The 17,388-nt window shown below is 51.2% G+C and overlaps 9 protein-coding genes across 9 annotated transcripts; 3 read left to right on the forward strand and 6 right to left on the reverse strand.

The window, feature by feature from the left end:
* Positions 1-135: 135 nt before the first annotated feature.
* ASPBRDRAFT_34465 (uncharacterized protein) lies at positions 136-753 on the forward strand (the record flags this gene model as incomplete). The annotated part of the gene is made up of 1 exon (XM_067623241.1): positions 136-753. The coding sequence occupies one exon, from the start codon at positions 136-138 to the stop codon at positions 751-753; it is 618 nt and encodes a 205-aa protein (XP_067474405.1).
* A 471-nt stretch (positions 754-1,224) lies between these two features.
* Positions 1,225-4,005, reverse strand: cdc48 (AAA family ATPase CDC48; the record flags this gene model as incomplete). Its single annotated transcript, XM_067628006.1, has 6 exons — positions 1,225-1,811; positions 1,862-3,353; positions 3,424-3,673; positions 3,735-3,790; positions 3,859-3,886; positions 3,956-4,005. The coding sequence occupies 6 exons, from the start codon at positions 4,003-4,005 to the stop codon at positions 1,225-1,227; spliced, it is 2,463 nt and encodes an 820-aa protein (XP_067474406.1).
* A 1,271-nt stretch (positions 4,006-5,276) lies between these two features.
* Positions 5,277-5,900, forward strand: ASPBRDRAFT_200327 (gamma-glutamylcyclotransferase family protein; the record flags this gene model as incomplete). Its single annotated transcript, XM_067621419.1, has 1 exon — positions 5,277-5,900. One exon carries the CDS (start codon positions 5,277-5,279, stop codon positions 5,898-5,900), a length of 624 nt encoding a protein of 207 aa, XP_067474407.1.
* Positions 5,901-5,905: 5 nt separating this feature from the next.
* On the reverse strand, positions 5,906-7,403 carry ASPBRDRAFT_48191 (uncharacterized protein). Its single transcript, XM_067626035.1, has 2 exons — positions 7,083-7,403; positions 5,906-6,989 (listed from the first exon to the last, which is right to left on the reverse strand). The coding sequence occupies exons 1-2, from the start codon at positions 7,307-7,309 to the stop codon at positions 6,224-6,226; spliced, it is 993 nt and encodes a 330-aa protein (XP_067474408.1). The 5' UTR covers positions 7,310-7,403; the 3' UTR covers positions 5,906-6,223.
* Positions 7,404-7,920: 517 nt separating this feature from the next.
* Positions 7,921-9,161, reverse strand: ASPBRDRAFT_136586 (uncharacterized protein; the record flags this gene model as incomplete). Its single annotated transcript, XM_067618808.1, has 2 exons — positions 7,921-8,575; positions 8,656-9,161. 2 exons carry the CDS (start codon positions 9,159-9,161, stop codon positions 7,921-7,923), a joined length of 1,161 nt encoding a protein of 386 aa, XP_067474409.1.
* Positions 9,162-10,699: 1,538 nt separating this feature from the next.
* ASPBRDRAFT_136603 (uncharacterized protein) lies at positions 10,700-12,277 on the reverse strand (the record flags this gene model as incomplete). Its single annotated transcript, XM_067618810.1, has 1 exon — positions 10,700-12,277. One exon carries the CDS (start codon positions 12,275-12,277, stop codon positions 10,700-10,702), a length of 1,578 nt encoding a protein of 525 aa, XP_067474410.1.
* Positions 12,278-13,090: 813 nt separating this feature from the next.
* ASPBRDRAFT_48195 (uncharacterized protein) lies at positions 13,091-13,903 on the reverse strand. The gene is made up of 3 exons (XM_067626036.1): positions 13,822-13,903; positions 13,348-13,671; positions 13,091-13,285 (listed from the first exon to the last, which is right to left on the reverse strand). Exon 2 carries the CDS (start codon positions 13,629-13,631, stop codon positions 13,419-13,421), a length of 213 nt encoding a protein of 70 aa, XP_067474411.1. The 5' UTR covers positions 13,632-13,671; positions 13,822-13,903; the 3' UTR covers positions 13,091-13,285; positions 13,348-13,418.
* On the forward strand, positions 13,825-15,095 carry ASPBRDRAFT_48196 (Mpv17/PMP22 family protein). Its single transcript, XM_067626037.1, has 3 exons — positions 13,825-14,064; positions 14,145-14,420; positions 14,479-15,095. The coding sequence occupies exons 1-3, from the start codon at positions 13,960-13,962 to the stop codon at positions 14,788-14,790; spliced, it is 693 nt and encodes a 230-aa protein (XP_067474412.1). The 5' UTR covers positions 13,825-13,959; the 3' UTR covers positions 14,791-15,095.
* Positions 15,096-15,385: 290 nt separating this feature from the next.
* ASPBRDRAFT_136259 (DCN1 family protein) lies at positions 15,386-17,205 on the reverse strand (the record flags this gene model as incomplete). The annotated part of the gene is made up of 5 exons (XM_067618774.1): positions 15,386-15,821; positions 15,904-16,078; positions 16,131-16,201; positions 16,959-17,002; positions 17,122-17,205. The coding sequence occupies 5 exons, from the start codon at positions 17,203-17,205 to the stop codon at positions 15,386-15,388; spliced, it is 810 nt and encodes a 269-aa protein (XP_067474413.1).
* Between the last annotated feature and the right edge of the window lie 183 nt (positions 17,206-17,388).

Here is a 17,388-nt window from a genome sequence, read left to right on the forward strand (position 1 = left end):
GCCGCGCCCACCCATCAGTTGTCACCTCGACTCCACCAGCAGCAGCACTACACCAACTCCAACCCTCCAAACCAGAAAAAAACAACAGCAGCAGCAGCAGCAGCAGCAGCAGCAGCAGCAGCAGCAACAGCAACAATGCCCTCCTCCTCCCCCAGCACAACAAACGCCAACCAAGCATCCTCCAGCTCCACCGAAGCCCTCGAATCCGACCTTCTCCAGCACCTAACCAGCACGCCCGCGCTCGAAGACCTTCACGCCACGCTCCTCAGCTCCCTCCAACGCCTCGGGTGGACAGAACGCATCCGCAAACTGGCCCAAGAGCTCCTCCGCGGCGGGCGATGCGAGCGCTTCGACGAGGTGTTCGAGGCGGTAGTAGCGTCCGCGGAGGGGAGGAAGCATCCGGTGCTAGCGGAAGCGAATAAAGCCAAACAGCAAAGCAATGGGAATAGTGGTGGCAATGGAGGTGACGAGGATGGCAACAGCATTGAGAATCTGGAGACGTTTGATGTGAGGATTCCCTCGTCGGTGGTAGAGCAGGGGGTTAGGGCGTTGAAGGAGATGTTGAGGGAGGTAGTGGTTGCGGAGGATGGGGGGGATATTCTTGGGGATCTGGGTGGGGATAAGGAGAATGGGCATAAGGAGGAGGGTGGAAGTGGTGGGGGAGGCAAAGGGTCGAAGAATAATAAGGATGATACGGCGAGTCCAGTGAAGAAGGTGAAGAAGGAGTCGAAGACAGGGAAGCAGGCTAAATAACTAATGTGCCTGTTGATATATTGTGTGGTGGCTGTTGAGTTCGTTTGTTTTGTGGCGGGCGTGTTGGTATGGTGTTTGGTTCTTTATCAGCCAGGCTCCCTGGCTATATTCCCTGGCTTATTGCTTATATGGCGTTGTTTTGGTGGTTTACTACGGAAGGCGTTGCATTATCCTGATACCAGCATGGGCATATATACATGCCTCATTATTTTTGTACAACAGTGGGGGTTGTCTACCAAGACGTGCAATTCATTTACTCTTTAAGCTTAATATTATGGCACTCAGTATGCGAGACAGATATTCGCAATCTCAGAACGATCAAAGGAAAAGTGGGGAAAAAAGGGAAAAGAAAAGGAAACTGTAACCCAATACGAATTTGGACCGGGGCTATATCCCGGCCTCAAAACCCGCTGTTTCTAAGTAGTAGTAGTAGTGCAGATGGATAACTAACTTGGAAACATGCAACCCAATCTAGTCATAGAGGCTGTCGTCATTGCCGGCTTCACCAAACGTGTTGTTGTCCGTCACCTCACCCGCCGACGGGAAGCGGAAGAAGCTGCTGCCACCCGAGTTCTTCAGACTCTGAGCAAAGGCCTCGTACCGACGGATCTCCACATCGCTGACGGACCGTCTGGCCGACTTCATCGCCTCCTCGAAGTGTGCCCGGGTAAGCTCCGGCACCGGGTCCTCCTCCTCGACCTCCTCGTCCTCCATCTTGACATCCTCGCCCTGAGCCTCACGCTGCTTCTGGCGTTCGATGTCAGCGCCGATGGACTGCTTGATCGCGAGCTTGACAGCACGCTGGGTCACGAAGCCAAGATCAGCACCGGAGAATCCGTGGGTCTTGCTGGCAATGAAGGAGAGGTCGATATCGCCAGCGATGGGGGTCTTGCGGAGCTGGGCCTTGAGGATGCTCTCACGAGAGGCCTGGTCGGGCAGGGGAACGTAGACCAGGGTGTCGAGACGACCAGGACGGACCAGGGCAGCATCAAGCTGCTCGGGTCTGTTCGTGGCACCGATGACGAACACGTTCTTCTTGGAGGTCATACCGTCCATCTCTGTATGAACATTAGTAACTACTCATATATAGTAGAGGCAACAAACTTACCGGTCAGGAGCTGGTTGACGACACGGTCAGAGGCACCACCGGCATCACCGACAGAGCCACCACGAGACTTGGCGATGGAGTCCAGCTCATCCAGGAAAACAACGCAAGGAGCAGCGGCGCGAGCCTTGTCGAAGATATCACGGATGTTGCTCTCGGACTCACCGAACCACATGCTCAGCAGCTCAGGACCCTTGACCGAGATGAAGTTGGCAGCACACTCGTTGGCCACGGCCTTGGCAAGCATGGTCTTACCAGTACCGGGAGGACCATAGAACAAAACACCGCGGGAAGGCGAAAGACCAAACTTCTGGAACTTCTCGGGGTGGTCGACGGGGTACTGGACGCTCTCGATGAGCTCGCGCTTGACCTCCTCCAGACCACCAATGTCCTCCCAACGGACGTTGGGCACCTCGACAACGGCAACCTCGCGCAGAGCGGAGGGGTTGGAGACACCAAGGGCGTAACGGAAGTTCTCCATGGTAACACCAAGGGAGTCAAGGACCTCAGCGTCGATGGTGTCTTCGTCGAGGTCGATCAGATCCATCTTCTCACGGATCTGCTGCATGGCGGCCTCAGAGCACAGAGAGGCAAGATCGGAACCAACGTAACCGTGGGTCTCGGCGGCAATGGTCTCCAGATCGACATCATCGCCAAGCTTCATGTTCTTGGTGTGGATGGAGAGAATCTCCAGACGGCCAGTCGGGTCGGGGATACCGATGTCGACCTCACGATCGAAACGACCGAAACGACGGAGAGCGGGATCGATGGAGTTAGGGCGGTTGGTGGCGGCCATGACAACAACGTTGGAGCGGGCCTTCATGCCGTCCATCAGGGTCAGAAGCTGAGAGACGACACGGCGCTCGACTTCACCGTTGGTCTTCTCACGCTTAGGGGCGATGGAGTCGATTTCATCAATGAAGATGATGGCAGGGGAGTTCTTCTCGGCTTCCTCGAAGGCCTTGCGCAGGTTCGACTCGGACTCACCGGCCATCTTAGACATGATCTCGGGACCGTTGATCAGGAAGAAGAAAGCACCGGTCTCGTTGGCTACAGCACGAGCCATCAGAGTCTTACCGGTACCCGGAGGACCGTACATGAGGATACCACGAGGGGGCTTGATACCGATGGACTTGAAAAGCTGGGGGTGGCGGAGGGGCAGCTCGACCAATTCACGGATCTGTGCCATCTGCTTCCTGCAGCCACCGATGTCGTCGTAGCCGACCTCGTTGAGGTTGCCCTCTTCATCCTCGCGCTGGATCGGCTCACCCTCGCAGTGGATGATGGTATCTTGGGCCACGATACCATACTCTGGGGGATCCACCTCAACAACCTTGAATTCCACTTGCCTCATACCACCTCGTACTGTGAACAGGTCTCCCTGTCTCACGGGTCTGTAGGCTTCGCGGAAGTAGGGGGCGAGGTAGACATCGAAAAGGGAGCCAGTCAGGCCCTCAACGGTGTCTGCAATGGGGAGAACGGCAATACGCTTGGCCTGTAGGATGAGAACAAGCGAGGTTAGCAAGAGAAGTCGCCCAAATAACGCTCAGAGCAGTCAAACTCACGTATTTGATGTCAGGGCAAGGATGGACGGTGATGATATCGCCGTGCTTGACACGGAGGTTGTGTCTCACAACACGGTTGATGCGAGCGCTTCCATCATCGAGATCATCATCGGCCAAAACAATCAGAACAGTGTCCTTGCGCTTCTTGCCCTTGACAAGAACGGTATCACCCCGGAACAGCTGAAGGGTGTCCATTGTGTTGTTGGAGAGGGCAATAACGGAGTTGTCATCGTTGACGGCATCGGTGACACTAGCACCCCGACAGTCAGTACCCGATCAGTATCCCCGCACCAAGGCCAGAACTAGCTTACATGAGGGAGTTGGGCTTCTTCTTCTTCTTCAAGATAGCCGTCGAGGTGTCGAGTTCCTATTTCGCAGCAGTGGTCAGTATTCGCCATCAAGGTCCCTTCCCGTTCCGCAGGCAAAAGTCTGTACCTCTTTCTTGTCGGCGCCGGAAGCGTCACTGTGCGATGAGGTTAGCATCTTCGAATGGGATGGAGATGTTGATGCCATAGTGGATTCCATCACGTACTGGAGGTTGACTCTCTTCTTGTCGTGGGTGTGATCGGGTTCTGCGCTCATCTTGAGGGGGGGGGAGTTGGATAAGGCGCGTAAAGCAACGTAGACTCTTGGGTACGTATCAAGGACTGTCGCTGTACCGGATTTGGTGAAGCTCGGCAACAGGAACAAAGAGGAAAATGAAGGGAGATGAAAAACTGAAACAAAGCCCACCAGACCGAAAGAGATGCTGGAGGGAGGGGAGTAAATTGAGAGGATGAGATGGGATGGCAGTAGGGGAAGAGAGTTGAAAGTGAGATCGGAGGATGGGCAGAGAGAGAGAGCTCCAGTTAAGAGGTGACGATAGTGCCAGGCCCTACCGGGGGCTTGATGACTTAAGCTGTTGCAGATTCACGAGCCACCAAACCTGGTTGCCGCCACCGCCTGGGGAGGAGAGAGAGAAGCGTATGGAAGCCGGTAGTATCCACTCTTGATCGTCCCCCAACTAAGACTACTAGTTACTAACGTAGTTAACTACTACGACTAATCAGTATTATCTGGGGTCATTCAACTATGTTGCTAACTACTCCATCGTTGCTTTATAAGCCGCAGTTCTTTTTCGCAAAATGAGTCACTGTGGCTGCTATCGGGGATTTGCCTGTTCTGTGCTGTGCACTGCACCGCCCGGTAACACTGTGCCTGTGCTTGTGCCTGAGGCAGCCGTCTCCCCTGCATGCATGCGCAGAGAGATGCTTCTATGACAGCCACGGCATGGCATCTGTCAGCCTAGGCCACACCAGGCTGGCTCTGGCTCTGCATCACCATGCCCAAGGCACTGTTAGTACAATAGCCTTGTGGTGGACGGCGAGTGCCTTGCCGGCAACTTGCTGCCTATGATCGGGACTTCCCTATTCGGCAGACAAGGGTATACATGTACCATCAAACTAGCCAGAGCCGTGTGAACCTGGCTTGTATTTGGTTGGCGAGAGATCACCAGAATACTACTCTTTTCTATATTGCTATGTGCACACCGGGCTATGTTTTTCACGCCGGGGCAACAGCTCGGTCAGTCCTGGTGACTGGATGAGCAAATTGGTATTCACAGTAACAGCCTGTCCGACATGGCCATAACCATATAAGTTATATTGACAGCCTTCTGTAGACATACACTACTCACTCATTCATCCTCATATTCTTTGACAGACCCCCTCCCTCACGAGTGAGCATCCATCGCACTGAGGCATTTCCCGCAACACGAGAGACACCTCTCCATTAGGGGATCACAGCTACTACTACTGATAGATCGTTTGCTTGCCCCATTTCATCAGCTTGACAAGCACTGAACGCACCAAGTCATGGACTATAAAGCGGATTACCCCTCAGACTTCCTACAAGCACGAAGCAACAGCCTAACAGACGACGAGGTAAATCACCTGGTCGAAAAGCCGGGCTGTGCAGCTCGTTTCGTCTACGGAGTGCTTATGCTCCCCACAGCACTCAAGTACCTCCTTGATATACCCCAGACGATACCCATCGCTAGACGCATGATGCACGCAACCGTGTACGGGTTCAAGCTCTACCAATTTGGCCCGGACAGCACACCCGTCATGCTACCTTCGTCAGACCCGCAGCATCGAGTTGAAGGAATGCTCATACTCGGACTGGATGAAGAGCAGCGCAACAGGGTCTACGAATACGAAAGCGGGCTCATGCAGCTGGTCGATGTTCGAGCGCATATCACTCAGCTTGACTCGTTTGAGGGGTACGATATCCGCAGTGTGAGGATTATCGATGCGGGGGCGTTCATTTGGAATGAGCAGAGGGTGGACGAATCGATGGATGAGCTCCTGTCGACAGATATGGGTAGTTATACCTGGCCGATAGATGGATTTTTGTGTAGCCAGTTATATCGGAATATGCTTGCGGCTCAACGCGCGTCGTCGATGGATCTGGCGAGGATGTCGGTACCGGATGTTTAGGGGGGGGGGGGGTTGTCTTGCTTTGCTGGGAGCATGGATCAAAGGAGTAGACATTCTAGGTTTGATTGTTTGGGCGTTTCGCTGGTTAAATGGGTCTAGACTGTCTATTTGTACGACCACTACGATTTGCACAGGCGTTGGGATAGGTAAATATCTGGATATGTGTTACAGTGATGGATGTGAACTTTCCCCTAGCATAGCAAGCTAGTAGAATTGACTATATGTCTTCTCCACCCTAATCTATATCTATATCATAGTATAACATCCAAGTAAGCATACATATGCTATAATCGCTCAATACAATATATAGAAGAATATCATCTCTAGGACAACCCCGTAGCCACCCACGAATCCCAAACATCCCAAGCCCCCGCCATAAAACTCACCAACCCAGTCAAGTGCTCGGGGAACCCAATACCCTTCTCAAAGCACCAATGCAGACACAACGGGGCCCAACAAACATTATTAACGAGACTCTTCCTCCACGCATGAATCTCCTTCTTCAGCGCTTCCCTCTTCTGCCCCTCTTCCTTCCCACCAACCTCCTCTCTCATCTTCCTCCTCCTCAACACCGTGCCTCTCCACAACACGAAAAACTGAAAGAAAATATGTCCGAACCACGCCCTCGTACTCCAAATATACCACTTATCGATCCCGCCCCACCGATCAACGAACCGCTTCGACACAATCCCCTTCGAGGCAAGGTACCCGACGTTCTCGAGCGCTTGGTAGATGACGTTGACGAAGACTTGTAGGAGAGTCAGGATGTAGAGGGGTTTGTCTGCGGGAGGATGTTTCAGGGTCTGCGAGCCCCATGTCCAGAGGGGTACGAGGCCGAGGAGGCGCAGGGTGAAGCGGGTTTCGGACATGAGGGAGGAGAGGGCGAGGAGGCGCGATGATGATGAGGAAGATGATGATGATGAGGTGGGGGTGGGTTTAAGGTTGGATTTGTTTCGTAGACGGGCGAGCAGGCTGAGACGCGCTTGGAAGGCGATCCATGGTGCGGAGGAGAGGATGTGATGTAGGGTGTGTGCGAGGTAGCCTGTGATTGCGAGGACTCGTTCCTGGCCGGCGGCTGTGGACATGAGTCTGTTTGGTTGTGTCGGAGTTAGTATTGGGATTGCTTGGGGGGAAGGTGGGGGAGGAATGGTTTGAGGATAGAGAATATTGCGAATTGCTCACCTATCTAACCGATCGACTGTACGATCTGTTGTCTTGAGAGCTGCCAGCAGCTGGCGACATTGAGTGTCGGTTATTGACGATACCGGCGGTGATGAAGAGTCCCCGTCCCCGTCCCCCGCAGGGCTGCTGCTCACCGGGTTCTTCCCCTCACTGTGTTTTTCCTCATGGTCAGGAGCAGCAGCAGCAGCAGTAGCGGGTGTGGATGAAGGTTCAAGGTCGGCGGCCATGGTCGATGTTTGTTGGTGGTAGTATCATGGAGCCATTGCTAAATGCAGCGGACAAACGGAGGGGAAGTTCGGGGACTTTATTATCATCATGGGGAAATAAAGCGAGCGTGATCATCCAAGCATCTGACCCAGTAGGTAAGTAGCATGCGCTTAGCGCGGTGCCGAGGTTCGGAACTGGCTCGGAATGGGTCCTGGTGGATGGATGGACCTGCCGCGGTTGGGTTGGGGGTGCCGATAGAAGATTAATACAATCTAATCAGTTAGTTATCTGCGCTACGGGTATTTTTAAGATAGAATTCAATGGTTTATTTCGAAGAATGTATTATGTATAGTATCTTGCTAATAATTCTGTAAATACTCGTTTCTATTGATATAATTCCATTTTTGAATTCTCATAGAATAGCACCAGTCCTTTTCATTTGATCGGCTATCATCTACATCTAGTTGTTTTCTTTATGTATATCATCACTTCTAGAGGTGTACGTATAGGAGTAGTGAACATGCAAAGCACAGTCACTGCTCCCTGTATACTCTATAGTATATAGCCGACTTTCCCTGAACGTCTGCAAAATAAACTCAGCAAATAAGACAATTCCCAACCTTACTCAATCTCAAGGCCAGGTATTAGGAAACATTACCGATGAATAATTTCCTCCCCTGGCAATCAGCTGCTGATCAACCCCATTACTCCCTTTATTCATGGACACAATCTTTGTATAATAAGTTTCTGTCCAATACTTGAAATCGATACCCCCCGGAATAAGCGCTACATCCCCCGTCGACAAGATTGCAGTATCATAGTTCGCGATCTGCACCCACAAATTCCCCTCCAGAACCTGGAACGCCACAACATCGGGGATATTCCACGTGGGGATAGTGATATTCGGTGGAACTGAGCTCAGCGTGATGGTCGAAGTCGTGAAATTCAGATCCCCGCTCTGGGTGGGCCCGACCAACGGTTGGATGATCTGGTATCCGGTTTCATTGTTGATATATTTTGGCCCGAAGCCGTTGGCGACGAAGTACGGCTGGCCGAATTGGACGAGTTGGTTGGGTCCGTCGTGCCAGGTTGTATTTGCTGGGGCGGTGCCGTTGATGGCATCTCGGCGAGGATTGAAGCTGGGTTGGTTATAGACGTCGTAGGTTTGTTCGGTGTTCATCGAGGAGTTGGAGCTCGCAAGGGAAAAGGTTTCACCGGCGAAGCTGGGATCGTAGGGTGTGTGAGTTGAGGTGGAGGTGTTTCTTCCTATAGCAAAGAAGATTCTCCTAGGATTTGAATCAGTGATTATGCTCGCATTCGCCTGGTCATATGTTGATGATTTGATAATGTGACATAGATAACTTACTCAAACCCTCCTGGCACAATCAGTCCTCCCATCTGGGTATCAGGATCCATCATCTGAAAGGTATGCGTCGAATTCCGCACAACAGCGCCAAAGTCGCCTTGGGTGAGAACCCGGGTCTGCTGCGTCATGTTGTCGTGCCCCTGTGCCCACAATTGGAAGCGACCCTTGTAATTGTAGAAGTTCTCGAAGTGCCGCTCATGTATATGCGGCAAAACGTTCAGGATCGTATTCTGGGGCGCACTGACGATGGAGAGTGTGAAAGCACCACCAGAGGACGCGCCGGTGATGTGGAAGCGAAATATCTCGCCCCGAAGAATGGTGGATTGAGCAGTAGCATACTGGCGGATCACGTATGGACGGAGATAGCTTGGGGCATTGTCGACATAGAGAGATGCCGGGAGAACTCCGCTGGTGTTGGCTGGGGGCACTGATGTGTTTTGGGACGATGTCAGGCTGCCCAGAGATAGGAGAGCACCCAAGGTGGTCAGAGGTTTGAATAGGTGCATTATGTATATCGGTCAGACATAGATCAGTAGGATTTAGAGTTAAAAGTTCAGAGCTTGATATACTGCTGAACCATGATGTGAAACTAGGATGTACTCTTAAGTCCTTGATATATAGTAATGTCTTATAGCTACCACTAACAGTCAAGTCGATAACATCATGGTAAAGTAATCATGCTACTAATCTATCATGCAGAATCAATCTCTAGCTGGCTCATTATCGTGATACTTTTCACCAATAGTCAGATGCGACGTCCATAATTTGAGTTTGGTGTACCCGCCATCCCATATCTACACAGGCCGAACCCGGTAGATGCTACCTGCATGCAGCTACTGTATGACAGTCTCTCAGGCTCCTCCGCGGAAATTATTTCCACAGACTACCTCATATATTATAACTGTATCCAGTAGCAGACCTACTTGAGAGTTGTCAACAAAAGCTTTCGAAGGTCTTTGTATCCGAGAATACCATTCTGCTCGTATCATTGACATCAGGTTGAAATACGCATTGACCGGTTTGAAGTGTCCGAACCTCGATAGTACCTTTATGATCAATTAGGTGAGGGCTATAAATACAATAAAATAACTTTCGAGTCTTAATATCATTGTTGTTATACAAACTCTATTCGGCACCTTCTGAGAACGTTGTAGTTTCATCAAGTCCGGGTACACTATTACCTTATGACCCAAACTGGAGACGGAAGCCGCGGGGAGACAAGAGTTAAGCAGCAGCTAGAATCATGAACTATTAGTATTAATAGTATTATCGATATATTATTTCCTAGTCTCTATAACAAGAATCATACTAGGTACTGTTACTAATCCCGAACGGTCAGTCTCTTACGTTTGGTCAATTGATTGATGCTCTATAGACCTCTGTTCGTATATCATTTCTTCCCTAATTGGGGCGCTGTCTACTTTGACAAGTAGACCGTACTATAACTAGTTAAATCAATCATGTAATAATCGTTTTTTCTGGATCATCTACAACCCTTTGGTTGTACAGACCTACCATGAGCTGTCAACCAAATAAGAGAGGATGTATGACATCACGACTCTACACATAATCTAACTTTCGTCAATTCTCCGAAACAACAAAGTGATAACTAACTTCGAGAGTTCGACAGGAAATCCACAGGCCCCTAGGGATTGTATTACATATTTAAATGCGCGGTAATTATATCCGAGTTACTTCCCATGGTCAAATTTCAATACTCAAACAATGACAAACGAGAAATTTCATTTTATTATTTTATGATTGATTGACTAGTACTGAGAGTTTGCTGTGATTATTGACCTGTCGATGTATTCCCATCAGGCATTTTAAGAAATTACATGAAAGGAAATTGTCATACCCCCACATTATGGCAAATTAGTTTTCCACGCTGGAACTGAAATTCCGTGGTCATCCCGCGAAGATCGATCGGATCATCATAATAGCAACTTAAATTCCGTCACGACCAGCTGCATACCCGTGTGGCTGTATGCCAATCATTCCGCGTAAATCATTTGAGCGTTCGTGTCTCTTGTCGATCATTACTTCAGGGTCGGTGTTCACTGTCCTCCGCACGGGATGCGAGATCCAGGAGACATCCACCCGACTCGTTGTCTTCATCCTCGTCCTCATCCTCATCTTCATTCTCATCGTCGTCTTCATATTCTCCTCCGGACAAATTATCGCCCTCGTATTCTTCGTGCACAGTTGCTGGCACTCTGACGATTGTACGCGGGGGGCCGCAAACGAAATTCGGGCGGCGGGGATGTCTGTTAATGCTGTTCCGTGCGCCCTGGGCTCTCTCTGGGTGCGATGATCTAGCAGAGGGTCGTCGATACGTTCCAGAGGGCCCTGCTTGCGAAGACCCAGCGTTCCAGTTGGTGGAACGTGAAGTGGAAGAACTGGCACTCGCAGTGAGCCACAGGGGAATTTCTAAATGAGGAGGCGGAGGGGGCGCGGTGAGTGGTGCAGCTGGGGGTTGAATCGATGGTGCAGCGCTTGATTCAGTGGGTCGAGCAACAATTGATGCGGTAGGAGGAGCGTTGGTAAAGCAACCGGCCACTGTCCCAGCGATTTGGGCTGTGAGGGCAGGAAGAACGGTAGTAGTCGGTTTGGTAGGCTTAGGCGAACTGCTGGAGCTCTTGGTGGTCTTGACGATCAGCTTCTTGAGCAGCGCAGAGGGTGATTTACTGTTCTGCTCGGTAAGCGAAGTGCTTGATTCGGCTACTGATCCGGCAGCAGGTCCAGAACGTGAGAAACGTCGGAGCCCCAAGTTCCTGACAATGTTTGCATCTGAGATGCTGCGGTCACGTAAATCCCACTGGCTGGGAGCTCTGACTGTCGTATCTCTGCATACCTCGTTAATGCTAAGCCACGCTCGTTCCTGAAGATGCGGTGCACAATTGTGGCAGGCGCGAAAACTGCAAGGAGGGTAGACTGACGACTGGATCAGGGGACGGTCTTCGGCGAACTGGTCTGAGTCCGTATGCGACACATCTTCGACAAAATCCACGTGGGGATTCTCGTCGTCATCGTCATCACCGATGCCATATATGACTCCCGTCACAGGAAAAGCAACAAGATGCTCGGTGTGCTCCTCTGCAACTGTCTGCACAACTCTGAGTTTCTGCCACTCCAGGATGTTCTTTTGCAGGTTGGTGTAGTGACCAGCATCGAAGGCGTCAGATACCCAGGGACTGAGGACGGGGGCCTGGCCTGGCTCCATGCGGTGGGAGAAGCCGGTGATGTCCACGCCACAGCGATATAGCCATCCAAACGCCGGTACAAATCCGCAAGACCCGCAAGTTTCGTACTTGTCAACCACTTGCTCGTGAACAATGACGTCGTGTTTGCAATATGGGTCCGCGCAGTTCTCAGCCTTGTTATCGCTCCACCCTGAGAACGGAGGGAAGAGACGGGGTCTGTTGTCCTCTCGACGAGCCACGAGGTTGTAAAAGGGGTCACCTTCTGGCAGTACGAACGTGGGATGAATAGAAGTCCGACTAGCAGATGAAGACTCGCTGTTGGGGGGTGGGAGGAAGACTAGCTGTGAGGGTGGTGAGTCTGGCCTCTCAGCTGGGCTTTCCGGACGCTCCTCCTCGTCCACAGGTGAGTCAGTAGACATGCTTCTCCAACAGAATGAGATAACCGGGTGCTTCACAACGATAAAAACGGTGACTAAAAGCAGTGGTTGCTGATGATGGAGAGACTTTCTGTGAAGAAGGGAACACGGTTGAGTGTTTGTTGAGACTTCGTGACCGACGTGGACGTGTCAGGCCTCTTCACATTAAAGCGGGTTTATCGTCTCGGCACTCAAGCATCAAACGCTTCAAACGAGCCTCCGTAATGAAGTGCTTGCCAGCACGGTATCAGTAGCATCGTGAACGCCAGAATGGGATGCACCTGGCCTACAGGTTGGGAGTGCCATAACGGGCCAGGCCTAGGGCTGTGATGAAGCCTCCATTCCTACATGAGCAGTATTATATGATCATCATATTCTACCTGTACCGTTGTTAGTGTTTAGGAACTGTGCATAGCAGATATAGAGGGAGATAGATACTCAGAAGGAGTGATACATTGGAATACCAGCTCCGTTATTTTCTGTTCTCGGCTGCACTCGGCGTGCACTTTTTGGGCTGGTGCATTTCCTTTTAGAATCAGAGAATATTTCCATTATGAAATCTCTCTCTGTATGATAAGCTAGAAGCAAGATAAAATAAGATAAGTTATGGAAATGCAGAATCCAGCTCCATATAATGGCTAAAAGTGCAGCGAAGAACAAGAGATATAGTGAGATCTCGGGAGGTGGACATGGAACTGTTTAGGTTTGATGATTGCTTGCCCGCATGTCGGAGCTGACCGAACGGCGGGCAGCGCAAGGATCGGGTATTAAAGCGGCGAGGATTCGCCATTTGCCGATGGAGTGACCGACAGTCAGTGAAATTATTCGTGTTCATTCCCAACCATCAACTCAGTAGTTAGTCACTACGACGATCTAAGTGAACTACTCTCTACTCTCTACTCACTACTCACTACTGAGTCTTGTTGACTTGACTGGCTGTGTGTTTCTGTGAAGCTGGAGGTACTAGAAGACTACTAGTTATCTAGTGACTACTGTCAGCTCAGGGCGGATGTTGGTCCCTCCATTGAATTGATCCGTGGATTGATTGACTGACTGACTGGGTCTCTCTTTAGTTTCATTGATTGCGCTTATCCGCGTTGACCTTCCCCATACTGACGGACTGCTTTGCTGCATCTCATAATCCTTAAACAAACTCGCTCAGGAACTCTTCCGACCTCGGTAAGCTTTGGCTCATCTTCCCGAGCAAACCAGCCTCCTCACTTCCCCTTCCCTTGACTCGTTCCCGTTCGTTCCTTAGCCTCGCGTTAGTTGTTTGTAGCTTGTTGTCCCTCTCCCCTGGTCCTCCTTTTCCCTTCCGTTTTATGCGGGACAGCGCATCTTCCGTCGTCAACCCCATGTTTTCCACCTAATCTCGAATCTCACCTCGTCTGTTGTCTGTCTGTCCTACCCTTCTTTCCCCAAACCCACTCGAATCCTCTTCTCCCCTCTTCTTTCTCCATCTCCATCTCCATCAAATCTCCATTTCATTGTGGCTCCCACCCCACTCCTTGTCTGGCTTGGCTAACCGTGTCCCGTAATTTCCGTAGCTGCCGTCTTCGCGCCTTTATCGCCTTCTGGCTCCCGTCCTCTTCTAATTGACCATATCGCGCGCGCTTAATCTTCTTCTTCTCTCTCAACTTCACAACTCACCTACACCCTCCACCACACCCACCACATCAGCAAAAATGTCTGCCAAGTTCCAGGATGAGGCCGTCACCTCGATACGGGAGGACACAAAGGAATTGGTGCATAAGGTTGGAAACCGGTTGACTGGCGATGGCTATCTCGCTGTAGGTTTTGCGCCTGTGTAATCGCATCCCCAATGTGTGTCTAGCAGTCCACTGATGGAGACAATGCGCGTCCATTATAGCTCTACCTCCGCCAGCTGCAGTCGAACCCCCTGCGCACCAAGATGTTGACCTCCGGTGTTTTGTCCAGTCTGCAAGAAATCCTGGCCTCATGGATCGCCCATGATGTCAGCAAGCATGGCCACTACTTCAGCGCCCGTGTCCCCAAGATGGCCCTCTACGGGATGTTCATCAGCGCCCCGCTGGGCCACTTCCTCATTGGAATTCTGCAGCGGGTCTTCTCTGGCCGGACGAGCATCAAGGCCAAGATCCTGCAGATCCTTGCCAGCAACTTGTTGGTATGTTCGATCTGACACTCCCCTTTTGACGTGCGGCTGGAATGCTGACGCGATCCAGGTCTCCCCCATCCAAAACGCCGTGTACCTGTGCTGCATGGCGGTCATCGCGGGCGCGCGCACCTTCCACCAGGTTCGCGCTACCGTGCGGGCCGGTTTCATGCCCGTCATGAAGGTCAGCTGGGTCACCTCGCCCATCGCGCTGGCCTTTGCCCAGAAGTTCCTCCCCGAGCACACCTGGGTGCCTTTCTTCAACATTGTCGGGTTCGTCATTGGAACCTACGTCAACACGCACACCAAGAAGAAGCGTCTTGAGGCTCTCCGCAAGGTAAACCAACTACGTGACGATCCCACCGACGCGACCAGTCGCTAACCTAGCACGACAGCGCTACGACCAACGCCGTGGACCCGGTAGCGAGTACGACAAGGGTGACTACCGGTGAACGATGTAAATATACTGTACCTAGCTTATGACTACCGACTGGTCCGTGTGGACTTTCCGATAATGGTGGATCAGAGCAATCCGTTCGTTTGGGTACGTCTCCCGAGGTCGAGGGACTGCCGGAATGAACGGCTGCCTCGGCCCAGCCACCAATATCGGAGCAGTCCACACTTCCCCTGTCCTCCACTTCATTACCCCCCCATGACATCCTAATCTGACCCGGACATACTTCTGATGGAGCCCTGGCGTCGAGATGAAGATATGTTTGCACTGCCCCTGTTATGATGAATATGTTTTCAATTTCGATTCTTTTCTCCTTGGCGACACCACCATACTGCATACCTCCTCTGTCTAGCACTGTCGCCATAGTTTCCAATATCTATAACAAAATACCAAGATTTAAAGATTCCCCTACACCAGCCACTACCACCATCACCACCATACCAGCAATGTTGTGAAACTGTCTCATTATCTACCTAACCATAGTAGAATAGACGTTTGAAAATAGAAGGAGAACTGAGAACACCTACTCAACCTCCATATCCTCCCCTTCCTTCCCCCGCTTCTTCTGCACCCAGTCAACAAAATCATCCAACGCCCCCGGCCACGCCCCATCCGCACTCCACCACCCAAAGTTCTCATCATCCAGCGTCTTCCGCATAAATACCTCCACCTGCTCCCACAGATCCTTATTCACGGGCCTCTTCCCCCTCTCTTCCAGGAACTCAATCCACCAATCCAACCATGGAGTCGTGTCCGTATTCCACTGCACTCCACCATTCTGCGGCGTGAAGAACAGGCGCCATTGTTCCGAGGCGATCTCGAACTGCAGGTTCCGCTGGCCTTGCATACGGCATAGCGGGAAGGTGAAGCGGTAGACGCGACGGAAGAGGTCGGGTTGAATGGGGATGCGTGCGCGGATGTCGGCTGCGTGGGCGATCATTTTGTCGATGGAATCGGAGCTATATTTCATTAATATCAGTGCATTAGAACGATTTGTGTAGAGGAGGCTGAGAGGTCAAAGGTAGGGGTAGTAGTATTTACCCGGTCGTTCTCCAGCCGTTGATGAATCCTTCGCGAGTAAATTCGCCCATAGATGGGGATTTGAGGAGTTCGGCGATCGCTAGGCATGCCACTTCGTCAAGGCCGACTTTGATGTCGCCGAGGTATTTCATGGCTCCTTCGATGCCGATCCCGTCGGGGTTGTCTTCGGGGGCATCTGATTGGGAGTTAGTTTCCTGAGTGGTCAAGATGGTGGAGGACAGACGAACCTCGATAACTGTCGAAGATCTTGCTTAGTGCGGATGTGCTACCGCCGGCACCTGAGTTGCTTTGGAAGTATCTGGAGGTGAGGTTGGAATTAGCGACTGTTAAAGATCAGTTGGTTAACTCATATGGTTGGTGAGTATATCAAGTACAAGACGTGAAGTCAATCGGGGTGGATGGATTTTGATGCATGCTCGCATTTCAAAACGCAGGCTGGGTTGGTCTCAAGTGTAAGCAGGAAACTCCGTTTCTTTCTGCTTTCATGCTAGGTGTCTCAAAGCGGAGCAGCTCTTGTATGGTTATAGACATAATTGGGAGATAGACCCCAGGGCAGCTTCCATAGCGTACGGGTGCCAGGTAAAGTGCGTATCTGATTGGTTGAAAGACTTCGATGTCGACGTTTGATATCAGACATACTCCTGTGGAGGTGAAGCCGCCACAGAACCTATGTTCAAAGGTGACAGAGCCTTTATTGACAGTCGATCTAGTACAGTGCATGCGACATATTGATATCGCTTGATTTCATGAGCCAGGACAGCGTCAGAATTACGTCCTCAGCGTATTCGCCTGACAGCATGCGTTCAGGCCCGGACAATGAAGTGTTGCGGGCAACTTTGCACCGACACCTAGCAGTTCTTTGATTAAGTCCCGTCGGACGAGGAGTACTGACAGATGAGACGTCGCCAGGCCTAACGTAGTGAAATAACCAAGCGAGGCATAAGATGATCGGGTTCATGAACCGCGGCCGCAAGTAGTGGAAACGCGAGAGCATAACCAGGGGGGAAAATAGTATGATAGAGCAGATAAATAAAAGAAAATCTTGCTATACTCACGCATCAAGAGCTTGTTCCACATTCCAGCGAGCTGCCTTCAAGAACTATATGCATGCGAGGAGTCAGTCAAGGAGTGAACACGTGATGAGCGCAGATAAGAACTGGTTGGACGATATGGCATCTGCGGAAGGACGAGCCAAAGAAGCAATAAGACAGCGTGTACCTTTGCAGCTACTGCATCCTTTGCTTGAGTGAGGTTGACGAATTGCATTATAGATTGCTTCTGAACAGTTGAGTAAGGCGGCATGGCGGGGTGAGGCAGGCAGTGGCCTGCGGGGAAGATCCTGACTTGATGGAGAAGGGGTGTCGAGGTTCGTCAGGATGGCAACGGGGAGAGTGAAGATCTTGAAAGGATGCTAGCCGTGAGCAGAATGGCCGCAAGGCGAGCAGATATACAAAAGTGATGAATATGCAGCTGCTGGAATGACTG

This window comes from Aspergillus brasiliensis, assembly GCF_001889945.1.
Source record: "Aspergillus brasiliensis CBS 101740 unplaced genomic scaffold ASPBRscaffold_17, whole genome shotgun sequence".
In the NCBI taxonomy this organism is placed as follows: domain Eukaryota; kingdom Fungi; phylum Ascomycota; class Eurotiomycetes; order Eurotiales; family Aspergillaceae; genus Aspergillus; species Aspergillus brasiliensis.

Bases quoted from the DNA above. Each gene is read 5' to 3' on its own strand.
- ASPBRDRAFT_48195 (XM_067626036.1), bottom strand. From the start codon at position 13,631: ATGGGGTTGACGACGGAAGATGCGCTGTCCCGCATAAAACGGAAGGGA.
- ASPBRDRAFT_48191 (XM_067626035.1), bottom strand. From the start codon at position 7,309: ATGGCCGCCGACCTTGAACCTTCATCCACACCCGCTACTGCTGCTGCT. The intron at 6,990-7,082 runs GTGAGCAATTCG...ACAACCAAACAG, and splicing joins ACAGTCGATCGGTTAGATAG to ACTCATGTCCACAGCCGCCG.
- ASPBRDRAFT_48196 (XM_067626037.1), top strand. From the start codon at position 13,960: ATGTCTGCCAAGTTCCAGGATGAGGCCGTCACCTCGATACGGGAGGAC. The intron at 14,065-14,144 runs GTAGGTTTTGCG...CGTCCATTATAG, and splicing joins CTGGCGATGGCTATCTCGCT to CTCTACCTCCGCCAGCTGCA. The intron at 14,421-14,478 runs GTATGTTCGATC...GACGCGATCCAG, and splicing joins TCCTTGCCAGCAACTTGTTG to GTCTCCCCCATCCAAAACGC.